At 34.7% G+C, this 22,450-nt stretch overlaps 3 protein-coding genes across 6 annotated transcripts; 1 reads left to right on the forward strand and 2 right to left on the reverse strand.

Moving 5' to 3' along the window:
• Nucleotides 1–7,899: 7,899 nt before the first annotated feature.
• Nucleotides 7,900–8,694, reverse strand: LOC145130314 (uncharacterized). Its single transcript, XM_079065133.1, has one exon. It carries the CDS (start codon nucleotides 8,692–8,694, stop codon nucleotides 7,900–7,902), a length of 795 nt encoding a protein of 264 aa, XP_078921259.1.
• A 2,321-nt stretch (nucleotides 8,695–11,015) lies between these two features.
• On the forward strand, nucleotides 11,016–12,639 carry LOC145134887 (uncharacterized). Of its 4 annotated transcripts, none has more exons than XM_079069693.1 (4): nucleotides 11,016–11,282; nucleotides 11,710–11,766; nucleotides 11,924–12,001; nucleotides 12,087–12,639. In XM_079069693.1, exons 2-4 carry the CDS (start codon nucleotides 11,712–11,714, stop codon nucleotides 12,380–12,382), a joined length of 429 nt encoding a protein of 142 aa, XP_078925819.1. In that variant the 5' UTR covers nucleotides 11,016–11,282; nucleotides 11,710–11,711; the 3' UTR covers nucleotides 12,383–12,639. The 4 variants fall into 4 exon arrangements, with proteins under 4 accessions (XP_078925819.1, XP_078925822.1, XP_078925821.1 ...); XM_079069696.1 differs by having other exon boundaries at nucleotides 11,924–11,992; XM_079069695.1 differs by having other exon boundaries at nucleotides 11,016–11,243.
• Nucleotides 12,476–13,939, reverse strand: LOC145134885 (SNARE-like superfamily protein). The gene is made up of 6 exons (XM_079069692.1): nucleotides 13,792–13,939; nucleotides 13,575–13,673; nucleotides 13,428–13,478; nucleotides 12,912–13,085; nucleotides 12,770–12,829; nucleotides 12,476–12,653 (listed from the first exon to the last, which is right to left on the reverse strand). Exons 1-6 carry the CDS (start codon nucleotides 13,792–13,794, stop codon nucleotides 12,612–12,614), a joined length of 429 nt encoding a protein of 142 aa, XP_078925818.1. The 5' UTR covers nucleotides 13,795–13,939; the 3' UTR covers nucleotides 12,476–12,611.
• Between the last annotated feature and the right edge of the window lie 8,511 nt (nucleotides 13,940–22,450).

Raw genomic sequence — 22,450 nt, forward strand, 5'->3', positions numbered from 1 at the left:
CGAGTGCTGAGTCACCACCTTAACAAGTGAGTGCATAGTTACTTTCAGCTTACACATAGATATGAAGTATTCTATATAAATTACGTGTTGTGTGTGCATATTATCTGTATACTTGCTATCTATGTTGGATGAACAATTTTATACCTGATTTAAATGATTTAAACCGTATATGTATTTTATATCTACAAAATGTGTTGGGTAAAACATGGGTAGATGAAATATGAGTTGAATGATGAGATGAGGGATGAATTAGACCATGAGGTGAGGGTGAGAGGTGGACGATGCGAGAAGCCTTTTTCAAATGATGGCCCCGTCATTCAGCAGAGTATGGATGACAACCACAGACTATTCTAGACAGCAAGTGGAACACTAGCAGGCTCGCAACCTGTAGGTGTTGTGAACGATGTGTTCACCCGGTGTACTCTAAACCCTGGTGATCATGCAAACTTGATGCCTAAACCTTGGTGATCATGCAGACTTGATGCCTAAACCCTGACGACTATGCAGACTTAGTGCCTGTTGTGTAAACCGTGGCAACGATGGACTTCGTGCCGATTCCTTAGGATGATCCTTAGGAATGAATGAACGAGGAATAGCTGATTCTTAGGGTAGATCCTTAAGAGTAAAGAAGATAATGGGGATGGGTAATTGGGTTAATTGTTTGATGATTAAACATAATAATTATACTATTGTGGGTTGAAAACCCTATGTACTCACCAGGTTTCCCAACCTGACCCACTCAGTTTATTTGTATCACAGGTGTCGATGTGAAGTTACTTTACACTGAGAGATTTAAAAGAGATGTAGATCACTAGTGTAAATGAATGTAAGTTCTGTTTATGCTTATGTTTCTGACGATGACATCCCAAATGTTTTAAAATGAATAAAAATACATTTCTTCGGAAATGCTTTGATAACGTATTTATCATGTTTTTTTGGGAACAAATTCCGCAAGATTTTTATTAAAAGAAGTACTCTGATTTTTATAAAGCATAAACAAAATCGGTCTTTTCTGGCCGTGAAAATGGGGATGTCACAGGTGACTCCTCCGTTACATTTTCCTTGGTGCTTCTTCTTGCATTTGTCGCACCATTTTGCTTCAGCTCCTCCTCCTCTCGAACCAGACTTCGAGAATTTACTCTTCTTGCTGGACCTCGAGGATCCATCGAATTTCCTTTTCTCACCAACCTCAGCCCTCTCCAGACCCCTTTCCTTCTGTTGGGTCTCTACATTCTTAGCTGCTCGAATCGCTGAGTTCAGAGTGGTTGCCATCTTGACCGTCGGGCCAAAGTCGGCTGGCAGTCCATTTGCGAACCTCTCAATTTTGGAGAGTTCGGTTGGCACCAGGTATGGAAATAACTTCATCTTCTCAGTGAATGCAGTAGCATAGTCGTCAATGCTCATTCTCCCTTTCTTCAAGTTTTGGAACTCATTGTTCAAATCAATTAGATCTATCTCTGAACAACACTTCATCTTCAGTTGTTCCAAGAACTCATCCCATGACATCTTCAGGACTTTTCCTCGCGGCATTGTATCTGCCAATAACTTCCACCAGCTCAAGACTCCGGTCTTCAGTTGCCTAAATGCAAAGACAGTCTTCTGTTTCTCGCTACAGTTGCAGCTCTCGAACACCATCTCCATTTCGGAGATCCAATCCATAATCTCAACAGGCTTTGGGCTTCCTGAAAGACTTGGTGGCTTGGCACCCAAGAAATTCTTATACACCCGCCCATCCTTGAGTCCCAACTTGACTCACATGGCGGCTATAGTTCCCTTCCTCTGATTGCTCGGGAATCAGCTCGGGTTGCTCAATGGGCATGGTAGGTTCGTCCCTATTTTCGTGCAACATCTGCCTCATTTCCTCCCTTTGTTCTGCTAACATAGCCCGAATCATAGCTTGTACTCCATCAATGGTGATTGGATCGGGTGCAACTTCTACTACAACAGGTATTTGCTGAATCACTGGGGGTTGATTCCTATTCCCAATCGCATTCCCAGCTCCACTGCGGGTTCTTGCCATTTTGATATATACACCGAATAAGGTGAATTTAGATCTTTATTTAGGATAGACGTTTAAATCATCATTATCTCTCCGAAACGTTTACATACTAGTTCTAATATCGTAGTCGTACGTTTAGAATCCTGCTAGCGTTCCACTGGACTGTCTATAAGAGTCTGTGGTCGTCGCCTATACTCCGCTACATGACTAGATCACCAACAACATCGAGGCCACTCATCATTTTATCACACATCGTCTTATTACATCTACCCATGTTTTACCCCAACATTTTTGTAGATATAAAATACATATACAGTTTAAATCATGAAAAATGTGTATAAAAATCATTCATCCAACATAGACAGCAAGTATTCAGATAATATGCACACATAGCACGTAATTTATATAAAATACTTCATATCTATGTGTAAGATGAAAGTAACTATCCACTCACCTGATTAGGTGGTGATTCGGTACTCGGACAACACTTCGTTATCTCAAAATAATTTTCCCTTGACAAAACCTAGTATCAATACCACTAGGGTTTAGTCTAACGTTAACCGCGACTAATTAATAGTCTAGCTATTATTACTGTTATATAAGCGTTAAACAACACTTTATATAACTCATAATAATAGCCCAAATAATTATTTTAAGTTCCTAATAATGTTACTATAATTAAATAAAAGCTATATTAAAAATAGCGTAGGCGTAGCTCACTTACAGCGGGTTTTATAGAAAATCGGGTTTCGCTTGGAGCAGCGTTTCCGAACCGAAAGACCCTTTTTCTCGGGCTTCCTTCGGGTGCTAGGGGGTTTACCTAGACTTTAGGGGGGGGGGGGTTAGGGGGCTTAGAGAGAGAAACTAGTGAGAGAGAAAAGAATGGGAAAGGTGTGAAGAAAATGAGGGTGGGAGAGGTTCTATTTATAGGGTGAAATATGGCTGAACTTGGTGCCACATGTCACCATCTGGTGGCAAGACTTGGGGAGAAAGCAATGGCCAATATTGTGTCACGTCACCCATTTTCGCACAACACACTTCCGACTTCTAAAATTCGTAACTTTCACATACGAGCTCCGTTTTTGACGTTCTTTATATCCACGCGTAGGTAAAAATAAGATCTACAATTTTTATTTTTACTCCGTTGGCTAATTCTTGACCGATCTTAAATTTAACAGTACGAGGAGATTATACTATTAAATGTCCGCGTAAAATTCATAACTTCTACATACGGACTCCATTTTCGTCTGTCTTTTTACCGTTGAATTCCTATTAATGAGATCTTCAATTCTCATTTAGGTCGCGTAGGCCAAAAACCGCTCGATCTAAAATTCGAGTTTCGGGTTGTGCACTGCTAAGCCAAATCTTAGAAAAATCATAACTTCCTCATATGAAGTCAGATTTGGGCGTTTTTTTTATGCACGCTCTTGGTTTAACGTATACTACAACTTTGGTTTAGATTAATAAGGCCAAAAAGTCCTCTATCGTAAATTCACTATTTACGTCACACAGCGTCGTGTCGGTTTTGTCGTGAAACTTCGACAGGTCATAACTTCTTCGTTATAACTCGGATTTCGGCGTTCTTTATATTTCCGGAATCCTTGTCACGACCAATACAACTTTATTCATCGATATTGGGTTTATCTAACACTTTATTTTTTGACGCTTATTTTTATCATTTATTTATTATATCATTATAAATAAATAATAAGCATATAAAGGCACATAATTCACATAATAATCAAATATTTCATCTTTATTATCTCAAAAGAGTTACAATAGTTGACCTAGACTATTACATCATCTGATAATGCTTAGCCCCGAAACCTGGGCGTTACACTAAGTCCATAGCTACCAGTGTTTATCTAATATGCACTAAGTCCATAGTTGCCGATGTTATTTATTAGGCACTAAGTCTATAGTTGTCAATGTTTACTCATACTATCTTTCATCTCTCATCGTTCATTTAGCCGTGTTTTACCCAACATATTTGTAGATATAAAATACATATACAATTTAAATCATTTAAAACATGTATAAAATCGTTCATCCAGCATAGAAATCAAGTATTCAAATAATATGCACACATAGCACGTAATTTATATAAAATACTTCATATCTATGTGTAAGATGAAAGTAACTATGCACTCACTTGTTAAAGTGATGATTCCAAACTCGGACAGCGTTTCGCTTCTTAACAATATAATTTCCTTCGACGAAACCTAGTATTATTACCACTAGATTTTAGTCTAATATTTATCGTGACTAATTATTAGTCTTAGCATTATTATTATTATATAAGCGTTTAAACAATATTTTCCAACCACTATGTACGGACAGGGGCCAGACATAAAACACCGGAGGGCGGGACCATTTTGACATATAGCACTTCTGAAATCCAACAACCATATGCGGCCCTTTAAACCAGATTTCTCGTACCGCGAGTAGTTAAAAAGATATTATAACGACACTTATATAAGTCACAATAATAGCCCAAATATTTATTATAAGTTCATAATAACAATACTAATATTAAATATAAGCTATATTTAAAATAGGGTAAACATAACTTACTTACAATGGAGTTTTAGCTAAGAGTCGCGTTCTGCAGGGGTAGAACTTCGTCGCTGAATCTTTCTAAGAAAGATTTTTGCAGCGCTTCAGCGCTCACCTTACTATACTAAAACTATAGAAAGAGAAGTCGAATCACGAAGGACCGAAATGCTCGGGGATAAGAAGAAAAAGACTCTTGAATCAAGAGAATGGTGCACGAAATATGAGAGCCTAGAGGCTCTTATTTATAGTAACTGAATTTTCAAAAACCACCATCTATATTTACTTAAATGACTAAACACCCCCTTATATACTATTTTAAATAGATTTAATGATATTTGTACTAAACTAATATCGAAAGTACTCAACACTAGTCTTATAACGACCGCATCGTCGATACCTTTCTAATGATATATACATATGTATATATATGTATACGTATATATGATTTACACTTTATTTTAATACGTAAATGTGTTATTAAAAATTATAACTCGTTCATACGAACTCCGTTTTTGACGTTCTTTATATCCACGCGTAGCTATCGACGAGATCTACAACTTTCGTTTAGACTCCGTCGGCTAATTTTGAATTTATATTTTTGTCCATGTTTTTATAAAATTAAATGATTTTGCTGAAATCATAACACTCTCGTACGGACTCCGTTTTTGACATTCTTTTTCTCAAAATTCCTATTTTAAGGAGTACTATGATTTTCTTTTTCGTCGCATTAGCTAAAAGTCAACTATTCTCTTCGTAGCTTTTTATGTCATACATTCGTTGTGCGCGGCTGACTTTTATATCTTATAAAAATCATATCTAATTCATATGGATTCGGATTTTGACGAAATTTATATTTTTGGGATCGGGACGACGTGTACTTCCTAAATATTATATATATATATATATATATATATATATATATATATATATATATATATATATATGTTTTGGCGCACTTATTTTTACGATTTACGGACGATTCGACTGATTTTTCCTATTTTATTATGTTATAATAATCATGAAACATATAATATTCAAATAATTTATCTCTATTAGGTCAAATATGTTACAATTGTTAACCCTAACTATTACTTTGGTTAAGATTATTTATCCTAGATAATATTCTATAAAAAATCATTTTTAACGCTTATTATATCTTAATTGACTAGCCCGAATCTGCGGGTGTTACATAGACCATCATTACCGAGTGGATATATTTTACGAAGCAATTAATGGAAATAAATCATCGATTCGGTGATAGATCAACAGAGTTGCTTCGACTTTCAACAACTTTAGATCCTAAAAGTGTTGATGAGCCTTTTCGAAGTAGCGATGTAATTAAGTTAGTAGAGAAGTTTTATCCTGAAGATTTTTAATGAACAAGAGAAAGTAGTTTTGAAGATACAACTTCAACATTATGAGATTGATGTCGTTCAACATGCAGATTATAAACTATTGACATCTATATCAGAATTGTGCCAATGGTTGATAAAGACTATAAGAGTAGCGAACTTTCATCTTATTTATCGAGTAGCTAGTCTCATACTTACTCTTTCAGTTTCTACTGCTACAACGGAGAGGTCATTTTCAGCAATGAACCTCATTAAAACAAGGTTACGGAATAAAATGGAAGACGTGTTTTTGAATGACTCGTTGGTTTTGCACTTCGAGCGGGAACTTGCTGAAAAGATTAGTTTAGAGACGGTTATAGAAGACTTTAAAAATCCGAAAGATCGTCGCATTCCACTTTGATAAACGATGTAACAATCTATTAGTTTTATTGTTTACACTTTTGATATGTCATAATTTTGAAATAAATAAAATTTCTTTACATATTTCAATTATGAAGTTTTGATTTCGGCCCCCTAGTTGTAGTGAGTGTGTTCCGCCCCTAGTTATGCATCTTTGATGGTCATTCAAATCAAAAGTCATAAAGTTTAAGTCAACTTATGTTATTCGACTAATTTTTTTGAAATGTCAACTCATAATTTCAAGCAATGAAAACCAAGGTTCAAAAATACGGAAACGAGCCTCGAGGAGTTTGCCCTCCGCTTCACGAGGCGTAAGCCTCGAGGCGAAACGAGGCGTGACCTTGAGGCGGATAATAAAATTAATTATAAAATATTATATAACTTATAAAAAAACAATATAAAAGTCCAAACCAAACTTAAATAATCATAGATCATATGTCAATTAATGTTTTCATCCCAAAAACTAATAGTTATTGTTTTGATCCTAAAAATGAAAATACTAGGAAGTCTTAAACAGGTCAACTTAATCCAAATCACATAATGCAAACATCATCATCATCTTCCACGTCCTCTTCATCAATCAAATGAAATTCAACATCCTTCCTCATTCTTGATGTTGAACATTCACCTCCATCACCAATTTCTCCACCAATTTCTCCGCCATTTTCACTTTCACCACCATTGTCGGCTTCATCATCATTTGGGTCGGCTACCCATTCATCATCAGAAGGCAATTCTTCAACAAGTAGGGGATCAACTTCATCCGATAGCTTTTTCTTCTTGATAAACTTATTTTTCAGCTTCTTGTTGTACATGATGTACACCAAACTATTCATTTTACTCGTGGTCAACCGATTTCTTCGTTTTGTGTGTACTTGATTAAATGTACTCCAGTTTCGCTCACAAGCCGAAGCCGAACATATTAGGCCTAAAATTTTTGTTGCAAAGGCCTTGAGTTTGGGAACCTCATCTCCGAAGTTGTCCCACCATTCAACTGCAGTAATAAAACAACATTAATAGTCTAGTTAAGCAGTAAAAAAACAGCACTAAACAGTGCACTAAATGCAGAAAAACTGCACTATAGACTGTGACTAAAAACAACAACCAACCCGGTGGACATGTCATGTATGATGTCAAGGATGCCATGTATCCGAACAATCCTCGTTTGTATTTATAAACATCAAGTTGAGAATCGATCTTTATATAAGTGTCTCGATTCCTAACGAGTCTTTCCATGCACTTATACAAACCCATTTTTATCTCGGGATGCTCAGAGACATCGGGACTCCATCTAAAACGGGGATTCAAGTAATAGGCCGCGGGATGTAAGTCACGGTGCATTTGTAATTCCCATTTAATATCCCATATTTCCTTGTATTGAGACGCGTCCCCGTTAAAATTACTTGCTATTTGCACTTTACATTCATCCATTACACCATAAATATATTCCATCGCCGGCTCCCTTTCACCATCAACAATCCTCAAAACATGAACAAGTGGCTTTGAGGTTTTAATGAAATAAACCACACTAGGCCAAAAGGTTTTCTCGTCCATGACAATCTTTTTGACAACTTTTCCATCATCCTTTTTTGCCTAAGCACAATTTGACCACTCTCTTGAAACAAACATACTTTGTAGTGGTTGCTTTAATCCATGCATACTTTCCAATGTCAAAAATGATGTCTCGAATCGTGTGGTAGCCGGTCGAAGAAGATCTTTCTCAGCAAACTTTCTTGTTAAACTCAAAACCCATTGATGGTTATGGATGAAATTGCTGACTTTTTTTGCTTTTAGCAAAGCATATTTATTTTGTGGCAAATCTCCAATCTTCTCAAGCATCAAATCGAAGCAATGAGCAGCACGAGGGGTCCAATACAAACCCTTTCTCTTCTCCATCAATAGTGCACCAACAGCTTTATAGGCACTAGCATTATCAGTCACAACTTGAACCACAAGTTCTTCTCCAATCTCTTCTATGACCGCATCAAGTAACTCGAATAATTTTTGTACGTTTTTGATACAATCTGAGGCATCAACAGACTTCAAAAAAACAGTCCCATATTGATTGTTTACAAGAAAATTTATAAGACTTCTATTTCGTATATCGGACCAGCCATCCGACATCAAAGTAACACCGGTTTTTTTCCAAGTTGCTTTTATATCATTAACTATTGTTGTAGTTGTCTTGACTTCTTCATTTAATATCCAAGTCCTCAACTCGTAGGAAGTAGGTGGTTTCAAGTCCCTACCATATTGGCCAATGGAACGCACCATACCTATAAAAGAAGGACGTGTTGCCACGTTAAATGAGATCCCATTCTCGTAGAAGCATCTCCCGATACCCAAGCAAACTCTATTCCTGTGTTCTTTAGCACTTGCTGGTGTCATCTTCTCACCCGATACGATACGGTTCCTTGCTCATCATCTTTTGTAGTCCCCAAAAATCGATCCATAGGTCCTCTAACTCCCCTATCGTTTACATTTGGAGAAGAACTAATGTTGTGATTCACAAAGTATGCACCACATTCCACATTCTCTTCAAAATTTCGTTGGGCCATAAATTTTGTAGTTTCAAAGGTCTTCAAATATTGACAGATTTCCTCCTTCACCTCATCGGGAACATTAGGACAAGGTGAAACATCTTTGTGAGTGTATGCAAGATGTTCCTTCACTCTCTTCACTCCCCCCTTGATGACTTTACTACAAAACTTACATTTTAGGTATTTATAACCTTTTTTTCCACCCTCAATTGGTATTTCTATACTACACGACCATGCAGGATCCTTTTGTGACCCTTTAGTAGCCATCCTAATAAACGAAATTTGATGAAACAACCCTAAACAGTGAGCAAAACGACTAAACAGTGAGCAAAAAGACTAAACAGTGAACAAAAACACTGCAAACAAACAAAAAAAAACAGAAAACAAACAGAAAGAAAACTATATGAAAATAGCAAGAAATAAACAAAATATATGGATGTATGAAGTATGAACTATGAACTATGAAGCAAACAGAAAGAAAACCACATTAAATAGCAAAAAAGACTGCAAACAAGTGAACAAAAACACTGCAAACAAAAAAAAAAAAAAACAGAAAACAAACAGAAAGAAACCTACATAAAAACAACAAGAAATAAACAAAATATATGGATGTATGAACTATGAACTATGAAGCAAACAGAAAGAAAACCACATTAAATAGCAAAAAAGACTGCAAACAAGCAACAAAATAAGGCATTGAAATCCAAAAGCTGTATGCTAATTCGTGTAACAGCCAAGAAAAATTCTTGCATTTATGACATTAAACACATAATAAATGCATGTATGCAGTAAATAATAAATGACAATAAATAAACACATGGATCACAAACTCACAAAATAATAAGTTGACTGAATGAATAACAAATAAACACAACAGAAAGAGCTAATAATACTAGAGAAGAATAGGCAAAAAGAAAGATAAAGAAAACGGGATGTAACCTGATGAGGTCTTCAATGGTTGAAGATACAATGGTATGAGATTTTCTTGCAAAAAATATGGAAGATTTATGTGATACGGAATGGATATGTTGACTTTGAATAAAGAAGAAGAAAAAAAAGGAAGATCAAAGTAACAGGCAACATATCATTATAGACTAGGTCAAAAAGTGTGAAATTTGATATTTTGGGAAGTTTCAGAACTCACTTTCTTGCAGAAGTAAAAGTAAAAACAAAGCTGATGAAAAACAGCTGTAAAAAACGTTAAAAAATAGGGTTAGAAGACAAAATCTGCTCTTGAACGCCTCCACATAAAACGCACCGCCTCCCTCTTTTTTCATCCGCTTCTCTCCGCCTCAAAAATCAGAGGCGATGCCCTAAACCAGACTGTAGAATCGGCGCCTCATACTCGTTTCAGGCTCGAATCGTTTTGAGGCGTATGCCTTGACCGCTTTTTTAAACAATGATGAAAACTTCATTTAAAACCTTTTTATTTAATATTTTATCTAATTATTATTATTTAATTTAAATTTAAAACTAATTTATTTGTCGAAATTTACATTTAAAATCAAAACTAATAGCCCAAATATATGAACGCTACAAGCCTACAACTATGAACTATCATCCGTCATAAAAATTAAAATGCACAACATGAGAAGGCCCAAAGGAATACCTCCCACCAACCGGAAGTACATCATGTAAACTTTCAGCCAAAATTAACAATATTTAATTTTTATTTATTGGACCTACTTAAAATCTGGTTAAACTTTTTAATAGGTCAAAACGTCTTTCGTAAAAATGAGAAAAATATGTATCAATCATAGTTTATATATATTTTTTTAACTACAAATAATTTAAATATCTCCTCTATTTCTAATTGAACCCAAGATCTCCTAGTTAATTGTTAGATTAGAAGCGTCCTTGTTAGCCAAGTGAATCATAGTTCACGTGATATGATATTATGTATATCATACATTTACATTTATGAGTCAACTCAAGTAATTCGACTCGCTCAATGACCCGTTTTTTCAGTGTATAACTTTCGTACATCGGTACATGTACTTGTGTACATATATGTAATTTCTTTTCCAGATGAACTTTTGTGAAATCCAGACCAATATTCCCATATTGACTTGTACCATATGCTTCGAAATTTGTATAAAGGGAAAAGCCGTACATATATATACTCGCGAAGAGAGAGAGAGAGAGAGAGAGAGAGAGAGAGAGATCACATTGTTGTAGTGTGTGATTTATTTCTGCAGCTTCTCTTTCTTATTCCTCTCATTATTCATCATCTGTTACAGATCATGGAGATATCATCTACTGTCAGTGAGAGAATAATCTAATATATGATTTTAATGATGCGATATTGATCTTCCATCAATGCGTTGATTTTATTTGATTACACCATAAAAAACCATCATTCTTCAGTGCAAATTTCAAAATATTCCTTTCTATCTGGTAAATTGTTGATTCTGTTCTTCTCCATCCATTCCAGATGTGAGTTCTCTGTTCCTTTTTTTTTTTAAATTAGTTTTTTTAATAACCTTCGATTGTTGTATGAATTTGGCTTACAGTTGCGTAATTCTTTCATGTATTGAGCAAATCATGTCTCTTTCTTTCTGAAATTTTGTATATGAAATGTGAGATCCAGTGTAGCTCTTGAATTTCTTCCTTTGCGTGTGCATCTCTACATCATCACTGTGTGTGAGAAAGAGACTGATCGCTTTATTTCATGAAGAACGTGATTCTCTGAGCACAAAAGCGTTTTCTACCAATTGATCAGAAATTGAAATCTAAAATTTTCTGATTACTTTCTCACATTTTCGAAATGGTTTTTGATGATCGATAGAGTTTGATTATTAACTGCAATCCAAATTTCTGTGTTTGACATTGTATTTGATCTTCCAAATTAACATAATTTCAGAAATGGAGAAAGGTCATGGAGGATCAAGTCGATTATCAACTCATATGCGACACACAGGTAAGAATTTTGTATCCCCATTCTTTCACATATTTAACGTCTTTCCTTTAAATTTCAAACCAACTCTTCTTCAATCAGTAAATGTAAAAGAAACACTACATGATCAAGAATTAACTCATCCATCAAAAATCAAAATTTGTCTGCATTATTGAAATAGGTTTGGATCACAACGTTTACTTGAGTAAATCATCAAAGAAAGAGAAGCTTAGAAGATTGAATTCTATCGGTATACATGGTGAAATCGATCATCTTTCCCAATACTTTATTTATTTATTTATCTATTGCCATTCTATATAATGGGTTTATAATTACGTTTACAGCAATTAAAAAACGAGAAACTGAAACTCAAAAATCAAACGATTGTACAAAAGATGAAGAAGAAGTAGCTGAGGCTCTATTTGCATTGGCTCAAACATTCAACAAAACTTCAGAATTAGAACCAGTAGAAACTTTACACGTGGAACCACCTCCAAAAGAAGCTGACGTCATCACTACTCATAGGATCAACAATTCACGAAAGAGATGTTGGGTTCATGTTTACATATGTCATTTTATTAAAGCTGACGTCACCAGTGTAAATGGCATATGTATATCTAACAAACAAGACTTGCAATAAGCTTCTGAAAATTGTTCTTGTTAACTTGTGTAAATATAGTAAGAGTAACAATATATGGTAACTTAGTAATTATTGTACTTCATGCAATGAAAGTTGTATCCCTCAAAAGGTTTCAAATATTTCATTTACGAAAATCAAAAGGTACAATACAATAGTCATGAATAAAATCAAAAATGTATGAAAATACAGATATTCCAAGAAGACCACTAGAAAAAAAAAAAAACGCATCTCACTCCTGCTTTTCCAATTCTCCCATCCTCTCTATGATTGCCTATGAATTCAAAAAAAAAAAAAAAAAAAACACAATTAATAAATAAATATAAGATAAGATATTTTACCCTTTTGAGCCAATAAATATATAGATATAAGATATAGTATATATTATACCTTTTTGCTTGTTTCTTGAAATTCTCCAGCAAGAATGAACTCGTCTAAAATCAGATACACCTTTTTACAAATAAGAATTATGTCAATAACAAAATATAATATTTTTTTGAAAATGAGGAATGAAAATATAAATTATTAGTACCTTATGGAAGTTGAAGACCAAATCTAGTTCACAGACATTACTGAAGAAGTGATCGAGTATTTCAACAAATAAATGGATGCCCTCCAAATAAGCAAGCTCATTATCCGTTATATCAACACAAAGTGAGAAAAAAAGTCCAGCATATCTCCTGTATATAACTTTGTGTGTACGAAACTGCAACAACAAATATATATAAAAACCAAAAACTTTATAAAACAAGTTCAATTTTATGTTTTATCAATGTATTTTGTTCATATATATGAAACTTGCAGAGGTGATTAAGAGATATCAGATGATGCATAAGGTGGTTTTTACTTTTTCCACACAAGGATTACAGCTGAATTCATATTTGGTCAAAGATTTGAACTTGTGATATCCATGATCACTAATTGGTCCTTTATTACAATTCTAATTGTAAATTTGAAAAGTAACAAGTTAAAACCCTAATTCAAAGTGTAACTCTCCCTATTACTTTCCTAAATCGAAAATACAGATGATAGGAAGATCGGTAAGTACCTCAACAAAGTTAGTGAATTTGGGATCTCTGTTTACGACCAATCGATGAACCTAAACACACAATTATGCACACAAATTTGCAAAATCAGATTAAGTTGACTGAAAAGAGAATCAAAATCGAAATTTTCATCTTTTTTCTAGGGTTACCTCGTATTCGACCTTGTGCTTTTCGGATTCTTCAAGAGGAATGTAATACTTAGCGAGACGAGTCTTCCCTTGCCTATTCTGAAGCAGAATGAATCGGATCTGTCCATTACAAAAAATAAATGCAAGATCAGAGCAATAATTTAGACAAGAGATACAAAACTTGTACGATATTATAATTTGTAACAAGGGCGTTGATCAAGAAAGTGTGAAAACGCACCATTATCGCGCGATTCGAGCAGTAAGAAGAAAATGATCGGTTCTTCAAAGTCGGGGGAATTGCGAAAAGCTTCAAGTTTAAGGGTGAATTTTCGACTACCGAAGACCAAATTGCTAGAAAAAGTTCTAAAAACGCCAAGTTCTAAAAACGCCCCCGCAGTTTTGTGGAAGTTTAAGATGCCTGGCTATTTCTCACACCGTTAACTATTTGGATAAAACTGAATTGTTCAATTAGATTATTTGGATCGGATTTTCGAACTTTTGGATTAGATTTCACCAAAACCGAATTATTTTTTTGGATTTTGGATTAGTTTTGGTTTATAAAATAAGAACCGAATAGTCCAAAAAAACCGAATAATAATTTATTATATATTTATTTTTAATATATCTATAATTATTTATTAATTTTATAATTTTTTTTAAAGTTCAAAAGGTTTCACCTAATAAAAAAATTAATATGCATTTTCTCTAAAAACTTTTTTATCAATTAAATATTAAATTATAATATATCTTCTAGTAGTTGTTTATAAATTTTAAATTACAACTAAATAATTTGTTTTTGTTTCTTCTGTAAAAATTGGATAATATTATAATTATATATCGCTTTAAAATGTTATGCTTTTTGAAAACCGAATTATAAAAACCGATTCAACCGAATTGTAATTGAATTGGATCGGATCAAACCGATCCATCCAAACGAACACCCCTAGCTATTTCTGGTCAAATAAAATTTAATATTATATATTCGCATGTTTGTCAAAAGTGTTTGAGTATTTCTAAAATTTAGCTTTTAATAAAATGTGATCGATTTAAACAAAAAATTAATTTTTACTCTAAATAAAACAATTTAAATCTAAAAGTTACTTATATATTGTATAAGAAAAATTATTAAGCTTTTCAATCAATTTTCTAAATTGACATTTTTATTTATTATGTTTCACATTTAGCTTTTAGACAAATGTTTTTTAATGGAATAATTTCGTATATACACTTGTCAATATTCAAAATATCTTATTTTTTCATCTTTAAATCTAAATATCATATATATCCTTGTTAACCTTTAAAATATCGTATTTGTTCAAATTTATTTTTAAAATATATTTTAAAATCTTTTAATCATTTTTCATAATTTATAATCATTTTAACTTAAAAAAAACTAATTGACCAAATTGCCCTTTGATCTTGGAACATTTTTGCCTTAACCTGGATAGATCATGGGCGTATTCGGCAAAACTAGCTGGTAGCGGATAGCTTGTAGCAAGTAGCGGGTAGCGTGTAGCTTGTAGCGTTTTGTTAAACGCTACATGAAATAACATTTGGATTTGGAGCGTTTTGATTAAACTAAACGCTAGAAGCTTGTAGTGTCAAACGAGACTTTCTGTTTTAAACGGAACGTTTTGTTAAACGCTAGAAGCTAGAAGCTCTCAAACGCTCCAAAACGCTCCGTACCGAACACGCCCCATATTGCCCAAAATTGTGTTGCTATCAACTTGAAACAAACTAAAGTAAAAGTACAAAGATTAAGCAATTCCATTCATTTTCCAAATAAATAATCCAAGAAAACTAACCCGATCAAGCTGTAATAGCCGGTCCAGTGACCTTTTAGACAAAAAAAAAACTAACATTGTGACTCTATAAAGCCAAAAAAAAAGTTCGGGGATCAAATTATACCAAAAAAACTCTCATTTTCCTCTAAAGCCGATTCACACTCAATTTGTACCCTCCAAAGAAATCGACCGCTACTCTTCTTTCCGTCTCAACCCTCGATCATCACACACACTCACCGAAGATCACAATCCTCTTCCCCGTTTAAACGATTCTCGATCACAACCCCTTCCACTATTTTCTTTGATTCGATTTAAGGTCTTCGAGGAATTGACCCCTTCTTCCTTCTTCTCTATTCAAAATTGCACAAACTACCTCTCCTTCACCCTCCGAGTTGCAGGTTTGATGGATGCGATGTTGAGAAGGATACGTAGGTTTGATGAGGTTCACAAAGAAAATGAGAGTCAGTCTCTTTTTTTCTTCGATTTGCAGGTGATTGCTTATGGTGGCTGACTAGTGGTTTTTGTGGATTATGGGTGCTCTAATGGTGGCTTATTTTACGAGACAAATGGGAGGAATAAAGGTGTTTGAATTGGGTTGTTGTGATATTGATTCGATGGTGATTAAGGTGCGTTATGGTGGCTGTAAGGGCTAAATAAAATGTTGTTGAGCATTTGGTTCAGGAGGGTATGAATCGAGTGTGAATCGAATTTTGAAGAAAATGAGAGTTTTTTTGGTACGAATTGATCCCCAAACTTATTTTTTTGGCTTTATTGGGGCACAATGTGAGTTTTTTTGGTCTAAAAGGTCACTGAACCAGCTATTACAGATTGACAGGGACTAAAAGAGCAAGTCATATCCTAGTTTAGGGACCCATAAAGCCCGACAAAAACTTTAGGGACTCAACGAGTAAACCCTAGAAAGTTTTTAGGGCATTTGTGTCATTTTCCCATAATGTTTATTTTAGTTCTTTAGAAAATAAATTTACTATGCAAAACCATCACCAAAGTAAAATAGGTGATCATCCAAAATTTGAAACCGATAAAAATCGGATTTAAGACAACTCTTTCAAGAGATGACCTACTACTACAGTAGTAGAAAATTAAGAGCGATTAAACTTGAGATTTTTTATGGTTAGTGCTATTTATGGATAATTAATAATAATAATAATAAATCCCTCAAAGGCACCTCCAACTAGGGATGAGAATTTGGTCCGAAAACCCAAACCGAACCGAACCAAATTAGACCCGAATAAGCAATTCGATTCGGTTTTCGGGTATCTATATTAGGCTTATTCGGTTTTCGGGTTTTTCGGTCCGGGTTACCCGAATAAGGGCTTATTCGGTCCAAAAGGACCGAACCGAATATGAAAAGTCACATTTTTTTTCCTAACACGATTGCTTATTTGGTCTTCTTTTCTATCGATCGTTACCCAACAAAACCCACGTAATACACCAACAAAAATCAACGAAATCGAATTCGATCATCCGTATTACACCAAATCGACAGTAGCGTATTACACCAAATCGACGAGTCGACGACATTACTCTTTGATCGATTGAGGTTTTTATCATCCTTGCGACATTACTCTTTGATCGACGATTGCAGCTTCTGCCCTTGCGACTTGCGATAACCTGGACTCATTGATCAATCATCACTAGTTCAAAGTTCAAACTTCAAAGTCCATTCACGATAAGAAAAAAAAAGTCAGCCTTTGCATCTGGAAAAAATAATCGTCTCCTCATCCTTGTTTTCTAGTTTCTAGTGTGATCAAACTCCATTCAAGTCATGAAAAATTGGGTTCCAAATCAAGAAACTCAAGTAAGTATTTGTATCTTAATCTACTACTCAATCTTTCAATGTGTTATTATGTATGTTACTCATTGAAATTTGAATGTGTTAATCTACTACTCAATCTTTTAATTTGTTTCTTTAAAAGATTTGTTATGAAATCATAAGCTACAAAAGTCATACAAAATACAATATTTATAATCACATTCTAAATGTTATTTGGGTTATTCGGGTTATTCGGCTCCTTAATCATCTTATAAATGTTATTTGGGTTATTCGGGTCGGAACCGAACCGAACTGAATAATACCCGAACTGAACCGAACCCGTATTGCTTATTTGGTTCGGTTTTCGGTTCATACAATTACCTTTATTCGGTTTTCAGTTTATTCGGGTTCGGGTTCGGGTCGGTTCGGTTCGGTTCCGACCCGAATAACATCCCTACCTCCAACTATAAAAACATAATACAGAATCCCAAATATTGAAATGTTATACAAGCGGACCAATGCAATTTCAAAACCAATGCTTTAGGGTTTATGTTATACTCGTTTCAAATTCAAACTATTCTACACACGGTATTATGCCTTTTTTCAAGAATATGTGTCCATTAACAGTTCAACTTAATTCTGATGACTTATTGTTGGAAATTTTAGTATAAATATGTGTATTTTTGCTAACTTTGGACATATATAAATATATACATATGTTGTATACATAATTAATTCTAAGTGAGTTTGTGTTCTACTCCGTGAGAGCTTTGAAACGATATATCGTATGTCCAAAATGGAGTATATGTAAATGAGATATCATTACTCTAAGTTGGGTATTTGATAATTGAAGTTAACAAAAGAGAGGGACTGAATCCCACATTGGTAGGAAGACCATACTAAGCTTGAATGTACGATAGGTTTACATGTTTGTGTCTATGATTTTACACCAACTTTTACCTGCGCGTAGGGGGTGCGAATCTTGAATTTCGTAGGCCAAATTCAACGAACTTGTGCATGGGCGCGACCTGCGGACACAAATGCAGCTCCGAAAACTCGAGCCTGCACAACCATCATTTTTGCTAAACTTTACAGTTTTGGTCATTTGTTTGAATTTTCATAACTCATGCATTCCTTGTGTATTTAATAACATTTATTGGCACAATCAATTCCTCAATGACGAATTGATTTCTTGTATAAAAACGGAACACTGCTACCTCATTCGATAAACAAATGCAAATACTCATCTTCTTCCTCATTTTCTCTGCAACTATTTACGACAACTTTTTTAGGCAAGTAGCCATATCCGACGGTCTGGAAAACAAACGACGAATCTGTTTAAGGGAATCGAGTCCAACTCGAGCCTCAACCACTGCGTTTGTTTCTAACGTTTTTGTCTTGCAGATTATTCGATTCAAACATAGTTTTATTGATTCAAGAAAAGGAGCCCATTAACTAACACTTATGGTACATATACTTCGAAAATTCTTAGAACAATAATATAAATGCATAAACGAAAAAGCAATACAAGAAAATGAGGACATGATTTTATCATTATTCTTCAGGATAATTAGTCCACACTATAATTATTGTTAGATTTAAATGACTAAGATCCTCCTAAGACCTCCTTGGTTCTAAGAATTACTAGCAACAATTCCTAGAATTCTTCCCATGAACATTTTCTATGATTATGGTTGAAGAATGTGAAAAGATAAACACCAAAAACGAGGGTAAAACTTATGTTTTTATAATCGAAATTCCCAACAATTTTGTCCCTTAGTGAACAGTCACAACGGTTAAAAAAAATGAAATTCAGTTTTCTCTCCAAAATTAACTTAAAATTTGTTAACAAAAATGTTAACTTTCCATTAAATTTTAGGACAAAAAATGTAATAAATTTATGTGGAAAGTGTTAAGTGATAGTCTTTGATTATTAGTATATAGTCTTTAGACTATATAACATAGTAAAAAACCCTTAGACCTAGCCATCTTTTATGTTCCTTCCGAATTATTTTACAAAGAATTCAAATGTGTTGCAACTTATTAACCTACCAAAGGTTTCTTCACTCACCCATTTAAGATACATTGTTAGAGGAGGAAAACTAACAACCATATACAAATTTGTGAAATATACTACTTGTTTCAATAAAAATAAGTATGCATGTGAAATTTGTCTAGCGATCATTCTAGAAACTGCCGCTAAGGGGTGTTGTGATATGTCAAACTTCCTTGTTACTTAAGACTGCATTTTTTCCAAACTTGTAAAAATCGGGATCTAACTATCATCATTTTTCGTTTAGCAAGATCGTGACCGTAAGATCGAATTAAATCGTAAGATCTTATCAAAATCTTTTTAAAACATAAAAAATACATTTTTCATTCATCAATTAATCATTCGATTAATGTTAAATAGTTTAAACTATGGTTCATGGTTGTCAAAATCACGATCCTAATCGTAGGATCGTAGGATCCTACGTAGGTATGAAAAACGATACGGGTCGTAAATGGATCGTATTTGGGGTAGGATCGTATCCGATCCTACCTTTCCTTTTTTTTTTTGCAAATGAAAGTTATTTTTACCATTTTATGTCTTTTACCCTTTACCAATTTACCGTTTAACATTTTGTTTTGTAACTTATGACTAATATTTTGATGTTTTTATAACTTTTGAACATAAAATTAAATGTTTGAAATATTTTCCATGTTTAAAAATTATAAATTAAAATTATGTTTTATTTTGCGGGATCTTAAGATCCCGATCCCGATTTTGCAAACCCAAAAATGATCATACGTAGGGTCCTGATCTTGACAACCTTGGTTTAAACATAAAAAAAATACATATTCAATACATCATCTAGTAATAAACAAATGAAAATGGGCATTCTACGTAGTTAGCTCAATAAAAAGTATTAGAATTGTTTAGAAAATAATAACGATCTTACGATCCTACCGTGATCTTACCGAACAACAATCAAAATAAGACCAGAATCGATGAATCGATTTAACTATGGGGAATCGTAGGATCTGTAACGTCCCAAAAATTAAGACCAAAAATTTCATTTTAATTATAATAAGACCATCAACCCAAACGTGTTTTATAAAACCATAATAGAATCAAAGTGTAGTCAAAACATCCAGATACATCAAAGTCAAATAAATGCGGAAAAATGTGGTGTGTGTGATGCGATCATCCCTAGCTCTTCCCTTGAATCCAAAAGTAGCTGAAACATAAACTGAAAACCGTAAGCATGAAGCTTAGTGAGTTCCCCAAAACACCACATACCATGCATATCAAACATATAATCGGCCACACCCATCATCGGGCCCCGCCTGACATCGAGCCCCGCTCGGAACATATATGTCAGTAACATGAGATGAGCCCCGCCTCATCATATTCATCAGGCCCCGCCCGGTATACATATAGACATATAAACACATGCAAGAATTACAAAGATAAATAACACACAATATAGTCATCAGACCACGCCTGACATCGAGTTGTGCCCAATATACGTATCACATATAACACATGCAAGAGTCACACAGACAACTAACATCCTATCCATAGCAAATCATGGGTCGACATTGGTGCCTTCGACTCATCAAGCACAGTGAGGAAACTCACCTTAAGCTGCTGAATATCTCAGATAAAGCTCGGACTGCTGATCCGGAAAAATCTTTGTGCTAGCATCATCAATAATACCCAATTAATAATTTAGTCTTAACCCATAATCAAGAATCTTGTAACATCCAAAAAATACGGTCCAAAATTTTCATTTTTAATATAATAATTATAAAACCATTTGTCTGAAAACAACCATAGGACCAATTCAAATCAAAACCAAAGTATCAATAGTCAAACATGTCATGATAAAACAACATTAGAGTATAACTCCCAAAGATCTCGTGTGTGGAAAATGTAGTGTGATGCGATGCGATCATGCCAAATCCTTTCCCTTCGAAGAGGAAGTACCTGAAACCAAAATTGTACACCGTAAGCACAAAGCTTAGTGAGTTCCCCCATCATACCACATACCATACAATAACATACTGCCTAGCATATCTGGGTGTTGGCCTACCCCTTCGGTCTCTTTCAACTGTAACTGCCTAGTATATTTGGGTGCTGGGCTACCCCTTCGGTCTCTTTCAACCGGTAACTACGTAGCATATCTGGGTGCTGGTCTACCCCTTCGTTCTCTTTCAACCAGTAACTGGGGACTATTTCACCCCTACCACTACCACATAATATCCTAACATATATACATAAACCACATATTACCTAGCATATATGGGTGCTGGCCTACCCCTTCGGTCCTTTCGACCGGTAACGGGGTCTATCCCACCCCTCCTACCATTATCACATAATATCATAACATACTAGCACATAAAGGATAATAGATAGTGGCATACCGGACAGTTATCACAAAGACAATCATCTCAACTATAATCAACTACTAGTGGGCTGACATTGGTGCCTTCGACCCACTTCTACTGGAAGGTAACTCACCTCATTCTGCTGAAGTTCTCTGCAAGAAATCCTTAGTTGCTGCCCTGGCAACTCCTCAAGCTATCAATACCAAAACATCACCCAATTAGCAAATAGGGTCCCAACCCATGATCCAAAATCATATTTGGGGTAAAATGACCATTTTACACCTGGCCCAACAAGATCCATAACTAAGGCCCAAGCCCAAAACCATACAAGTCCAAAACTCCAAAATTCATACAACCCACTAATGGCCCATTTTTCCAAATTGGGCCCAACCGTTGCATGGGCCTTACCCTAAAGCCCATTAACTGATACCCAATCAAAACATACCTCCTTAGCTGGCCCAACAATCCACAAAACCCAAATAATAGCCCAAACCCGAAATGCCCCACAAGGCCCAATTATGTTTGTAATGATCCATGACATACCTGCATATAAACAACCAATAATAGAGTCAAGATCTAATGTTAAAAAAGAAAGAATAATAAATGCAACCTTTTGTTCAAAAGGAAAAAACCCAACAAATCAAGATCAAATCCAAAATAAACAAATGTGTATGTGTCTGTGAACGCATATATGGTGGAATTAACAACACGCTCAACTTTTTTTCAAGCACCTCCAGTCTGACTTCTGAAACAGATCTGATACACATAAAGTCATATATATAGAGCGAGATTTATAAAGAGAGATGAAGACCTTTATGGTCGTGGATATAGAGATAAAGAAAGACCTTTGTGTTCGTGAATAGAGAGAGAGAGAGAGAGAGAGAGAGAGAGAGAGGCATTAAATTACTTACTGTTGCAATCATACCAAGAAATGAGAATCGATTAAGGCCTTTCATAAAGAGAAG

This window comes from Lactuca virosa, chromosome 8 (assembly GCF_052849685.1).
Source record: "Lactuca virosa cultivar CGN04683 chromosome 8, Lactuca_virosa_CGN04683_v6, whole genome shotgun sequence".
In the NCBI taxonomy this organism is placed as follows: domain Eukaryota; kingdom Viridiplantae; phylum Streptophyta; class Magnoliopsida; order Asterales; family Asteraceae; genus Lactuca; species Lactuca virosa.